At 38.4% G+C, this 6,037-nt stretch overlaps 3 protein-coding genes across 4 annotated transcripts; 1 reads left to right on the top strand and 2 right to left on the bottom strand.

Annotated features, from left to right (window-relative positions):
- Positions 1-1,105: 1,105 nt before the first annotated feature.
- On the bottom strand, positions 1,106-2,970 carry LOC128227997 (germ cell nuclear acidic protein-like). The gene is made up of 2 exons (XM_052939007.1): positions 2,565-2,970; positions 1,106-1,446 (listed from the first exon to the last, which is right to left on the bottom strand). Exons 1-2 carry the CDS (start codon positions 2,968-2,970, stop codon positions 1,106-1,108), a joined length of 747 nt encoding a protein of 248 aa, XP_052794967.1.
- Positions 2,971-3,045: 75 nt separating this feature from the next.
- LOC128227988 (foot protein 1 variant 2-like) lies at positions 3,046-3,411 on the bottom strand. Its single transcript, XM_052938996.1, has one exon. The coding sequence runs from the start codon at positions 3,409-3,411 to the stop codon at positions 3,046-3,048; it is 366 nt and encodes a 121-aa protein (XP_052794956.1).
- A 528-nt stretch (positions 3,412-3,939) lies between these two features.
- LOC128237344 (aquaporin-11-like) lies at positions 3,940-5,860 on the top strand. 2 transcript variants are annotated; one of them, XM_052952778.1, is made up of 3 exons: positions 3,940-4,103; positions 4,365-4,982; positions 5,655-5,860. In XM_052952778.1, exons 2-3 carry the CDS (start codon positions 4,379-4,381, stop codon positions 5,855-5,857), a joined length of 807 nt encoding a protein of 268 aa, XP_052808738.1. In that variant the 5' UTR covers positions 3,940-4,103; positions 4,365-4,378; the 3' UTR covers positions 5,858-5,860. The 2 variants fall into 2 exon arrangements, with proteins under 2 accessions (XP_052808738.1, XP_052808730.1); XM_052952770.1 differs by having other exon boundaries at positions 3,940-4,138.
- The last annotated feature ends 177 nt before the right edge of the window (positions 5,861-6,037 follow it).

The following is a 6,037-nucleotide window of genomic DNA, read 5'->3' as shown; positions in this document are numbered from 1 at the left end:
GTGCGCGATATGAGGGTCGATCAAAAAGTAATACCTATTCAGGGCAATGACGTCACTCGTCAGACAGCATGTTGAAAACGAAAGTAGATTAATCGTTGTCATAGATCATCCAGAATAATATGTAATTAGTATATTAAAGAAACATTAACTAACAATAACTTTTATACATCATGGCTTTATGATAATAATGATAATGATAATAACAATACTAATACTAAAAATAATAATAATAATAATAATAATAATAATAATAATAATAATAATAATAATAATAATAATTATTATTATTATTATTATTATTAATATTATTATTATTATTATTATTATTAATTAATAATAATAATAATAACATTAATGATGATGGTAATAAAAAAAAATATATTAACAATAATAATAATAATAAGAAGAAGAAGAAGAATAAAATTAATAGTCATAATTATCAAAAAAAAATAAAAATAACAGATAATAATAATAATAATAGAAAACATTAATAACGAAAATCCACATCGTCATCAATGCATCATTATCTTCAGCACCATCGTCATCATTTGAATGAAGCTTAACCACCACCAATACTAGTATCATCATTGTCGTTGTTGTATTCTTAGGTTTGTAAACTTAAATATTACTCATTTATATATGTTTGCATGCGCATTGTCACCATATATAGTCATTCCTGTCATCACTGTCATTATTGTCACCACTGTCACTATTTTCCTGACTTTCACTGTAATCATTGTCAATGTTGTAATCACTGTCACTACTGTAACCATAGTCATCATTGTCACTATTGTCACAACTGTCACCATAGTCATATTGTTACAACTGTCACTGTTGTCATCGCTGTCACCGATGTCACCATAGTCATATTGTTACCACTGTCACTGTTGTCATCGCTGTCACCAATGTCACCATAGTCATATTGATACCACTGTCACTGTTGTCATCGCTGTCACCAATGTAACCTAAGTCATCAATGTCTAAACTGTCACCATTGTCATCATTGTTTTCATTGTCACTTCGACATCATTGTCACCATTATCGTCATTGTCATCACTATCATCATTGTCAATGCTGTCATCACTGTCACTACTATAACCATAGACTAGTTATCATTGTCACCTTTGTCACCGTTGCCATCACTGTCACTATTATCATAATTGCCACTATTGCCATCACTGTCATCATAGTCATTTTTGTCACCAATGTCTCCATTGTCACCATTGTCATCATTCTTATCAATGTTATCATTTTCATCATTGTAAGAAACGTCATCACTGTCAACACTGTCATCAGTGTCATCATTGTCGCCATTTGCATTACTATCACCATTGCCATCAGTGTCACCATTGCCATCAGGGTCATTATTGTCGCCACTGTCATCATTGTCAACATTGTCAACACTGTCACCATTTATATCACTGTTGTAACGGTTGTTGTCAGTGGCTAAAACCGCAGAAAAAATAATGGGTTTTTTTTTTGGCACAGTTCCGGCATAAATCTATGGACTTCGATTGCCGCAAGCAATATTCAAGTGTATGTACGTGAATATAAAATTTGATTCGATTATATTGATGAGATTCATGAATGAATGCTAATTGACTGCCAACAAAAAAAGAAAACAAACACAAGGAAATATTTTGTTATGCATATGTTGAATGGTCACTTTGGTCCAAGCAAGACACTCGAAGGAACACCCACGAAGCTAGCAATACAGCTGCTCAAATAAAAAAGAAACATATAAAGACTAGGCAAGACAGAAAAATGTCATTTTTGCGTCAATACCCAAAACCCTTTCATATTTGCAGGACTGGAACTGATCCAAGACCCAAAACCTTCCTGCCATTTCACGCCAAACGTAGAATTAATTTGGCATGGTCATATTCATGATGCAGAATACCACGAATACGTTTTATATAAATATATATACGATGCCATAATTAACAAGTCACGATATTGAACTAGGACTCTCAGAAGAGCAATTCAAAACATTCGTATATCATATTTATAAAGAGAACGCACGATTTTTAAAGATTCATGCATATGTTGTCACGTAGTATGTGCCCGCGATAAGCTACTGTTCACCAATAGTTTGAAATTTGTGCCAATGAGAACGACAATATACATAAAAGTTGCAAAATATCAAAAGTTATGTTGCTAGAAAATTGGTTGTGTACTGTCATTTTTTTGCCCGGGGGGTCACATGCATATATGGGGACTTTTGACAGGTTGAACCCCGATTGTCGGGATTTTGACATACCCGGAAACACCACCATGTACCCTGAATTTAGAATGATTTTATCTCCGGGAATGTATCACCTAAGTGGAGCATCCGCGCCGACCATAGCAATTGGAACAGACTACCCTACATCAGTGGTCCGTTAAGACGCACCTTTAATTATCTTAGATCTGTTTAAACGTTACACATGGAAATACATCGATTTTCTCAACATCGTGTTCATTTTCGATGATTGCTAAAGTTCAATTCACACACATATATGCAGCAAAAACGCCCAAGGCTGGCACTTTATGTCTGAACGATAAATCCTTGAGGTGTGTCCAACCCCTTCCCGGTTCAGGCAGGTGTGTCCATCCCCTTCCCGGTTCAATCCCCTTCCCGGTTGGGGCAGGTGTGTCAATCCCCTTCCCGGTTGGGGCAGGTGTGTCCATCCCCTTCCCGGTTGGGACAGGTGTGTCCATCCCCTTCCCGGTTGGTGCAGGTGGGTCAATCCCCTTCCCGGTTGGGGCAGGTGTGTCCATTCCCTTCCCGGTTGTGGCAGATGTGTCCAACCCCCTCCCGGATGGGGTAGGTGTGTCCATCCCCTTCCCGGTCGGGGCACGTGTGTTCATCCCCTTCCCGGTTGGGGCAGGTGTGTCCATCCCCTTCCCAGTTGCGGCAGGTGTGTCCATCCCCTTCCCGGTTGGGGCAGGTGTGTCCATCCCCTTCCCGGTTGGGGCAGGTGTGTCCATCCCCTTCCCAGTGTGTCCATACCCTTTCCGGTTGAAGCAGATGTGTCCATCCCATTCCCGGTTGGGGCAGGTGTGTCAATAGTCTACCCGGTTGGGGCAGGTGTGTCCATCTCCTTCCCGGTTGAAGCAGGTGTGTCCATCCCCTATCCGGTTGGGACAGGTGTGTCCAACCCCTTTCCGGTTTGGGACAGGTGTGTCCATCTCCTTCCAGGTTGGGACAGGTGTATCCATCCCCTTCCAGGTTGGGACAGGTGTATCCATCCCCTTCCAGGTTGGGACAGGTGTGTCCATCCCCTTCCAGGTTGGGACAGGTGTATCCATCCCCTTCCAGGTTGAGACAGGTGTATCCATCCCCTTCCAGGTTGGGACAGGTGTGTCCATCTCCTTCCAGGTTGGGACAGGTGTGTCCATCTCCTTCCAGGTTGGGACAGGTGTATCCATCCCCTTCCGGGTTGGGATAACAATTTTATTTTATTTTTTCAGTACAGGCTTGCTATGACCATGCTTGTTTTGTATAACTGCGGCGTTTACTGAAATGTGACTCGTTCTAAACTATCGTTGCACACAGCTATACCGGGATCTGAGGCCAATGAGGTCATCGTGACATTGAGAATACGAGATGCTTGTAAATTAGTTTGAACGATTGGTTTGATCATTATAATCAATAATATGTATATCCTTTCTTTAAGTAGCATACACTTATATATTGTTGGTATAAGTAGCAAATTGTTCAGCCTGTACTATTTATAGTATGCATTGTATTACTGTAATGCACTTATATAATATGTCAAATGACTGAAAAGCGGGATAAAATAATATATATTAAAAATTCAATTGATCTTTTAAAAAGCAAAATCAAGTTAACATTCCAAAACCTGACAAATAAAGCTCTTAGTATCGTATATCAACTGAGAAATATTTATTGAAAAAAGTGATCGGTCGAGTCTTTGTTGAAATGCACATGTGAGATTATGCATATCTGCAATCGAATAATCTACATGTAATTCATAACTATAGTGCACATTCTTTTGTTATGGGGAGCATTTAGTATTCAACTGTGTTAGTAAGATAACGTCCACTGAAACATTGGCGTATCTATAGGTCAGCGTATGTGTTAGATGCTTGCTAATGTAGTAAGTAGGAGATCTTATTTTCGCTACATATTCAGGTCAGTTTAAATTGTCACGCTTAAATTTAGAGAATTGACAAAATTTATAAACACTGTTCTTATCTAAAATACTGGTTTAAGAAAAAAATTAAACGGTGACTCATTCTAAATTATCTTTGCAGACTGAATTGTTCGTCAATGTTATCTCAACATGATGGTTTTGTTCTAGAAATCAACTATTTATCGTCAGTTTTATCTATAATAACTACTTAACACACATTTGCAGATACACAGCACAAAATGGAAGGCTTTTTTGCACCATTTGTCGCCGCAGAATTTATCTTTATATCGACCACAGGCGCTGGCCTAATTGTCTATAGCTTCTTGAAGACGTTTCCTGATGGCTCATTCCGGACGTTTCTGCAGGATTTTGTCAAAACTACAGTCCTATGTGCGCATCCATTTGGACACGCAATTATGTGGAAGTTTTATGGGGGAACAGGCTTTTTACTCGGTATGATACCACTAATGGTTTTATATAGCCGTCTTTTCACCGAAGGGGACGACAACCCTGTCGTAGTCTGGATCAAATATTTTAAACGAGTTATTCCTCTTTGGTTGTGCTTGCTAAAAACCGTCGTTCAACTCTTTGCCGGTTTGGCCGCGTACCGTTTCGGTATGTTTTTATACAGAACGGAATTACACGACCATTTCTCAACGAAAATCACAGAAAATGCGGCTGGCCGCTGCACCTCCACTCTGAATGTTCCTATTGTACAAGGATTTCTGATCGAAATGGCGGGAACTGCATTTGTCACGTGGTTTGCGGCACAGAGTCTGACTGGAAACAAGGCGGTTGACGGAGCTATCAAAGTGGCCAATACAGGCATCGTGGTCGTGGCAGGTACAAAGTAACTTACATTTAATGCATGCAAAGGGAAACTTAAAAACACACGTAACACTTGAAAATCCGTCTCAGAAATCGTATATCTTCATCATGACATTTAATGGCGTAACTTTATAGCTAAGGGTTAAGTTCATGTCATATAGTTATACAAAGTATTTCTTTCGACTCAAGGTTGATATTATTTCGACCTATACATGTCTTATAAGCTTATCGATACTACAGTGTATTGTTAGGTTTCATTTGCAATTAATGGACTCTCAGGATTTAAATGCAGCAGCTAAAAGCATTGAATGTGTAACCCCTATATACCAGAGTTACGTGATGGTTACTGCATTCCCTAGCCGAATTATTAAATTATAAACGAGCGTGAAGCGCGCGTTATGTATAGTTTCATTCACGCTTAAAGAAATTGTAGAAACTGTTTTGTACTATATTGTCAAGTTAACCGTGCGATAAGCAGCATGCGTGTAAGTGAAGAGCATTGTAATTTATCCGAATACTCATTATTGCACAGTACTATTGGTTACCGTTCTGATAATTGACGTGCTGATATGCGAGTTAATAAATGAACGATAACGAAAAACACACTCTCCAATAATTTACCATTTAACTTTATTGTTTGATATCAAATTGCCTAAATTCCCCGTAAGTTTTTTTCTTTTATTATAGGATTTTATTCCACCGGATCGTTCCTTCACCCCCCAAAAGCTTCAGGGATAACATTCGGCTGCGGGAACACACCTTCTACATACCATGTGGTCGTTTATTGGCTAGGTCCACTTGTTGGGGCGTGGCTTAGTAGTCAATTACAAAATAGATTCAAGCTGGAGCGAATTTCGGACAGTAGTAAAAAAGGAACAAAAGCTGAATAATAAAAATTATTTCATTTTAATAAATAAGTTCATGAACGTGAAATGCAAACATATTAATTACAAGTTAATTCAACGGAATACTATATAACATGTAGCATTAATTGAAATTGTAATCTAGTCGTAGACCATGATAAAGAATAAATAAAAGGTAATACAAATGTAATTGTACAAATATTTTAT

Source organism: Mya arenaria, chromosome 1 (assembly GCF_026914265.1).
Source record: "Mya arenaria isolate MELC-2E11 chromosome 1, ASM2691426v1".
In the NCBI taxonomy this organism is placed as follows: Eukaryota; Metazoa; Mollusca; class Bivalvia; order Myida; family Myidae; genus Mya; species Mya arenaria.
The sequence above is the reverse complement of the archived record's forward strand: the minus strand, read 5'-3'. Positions and strand labels throughout refer to the sequence as shown.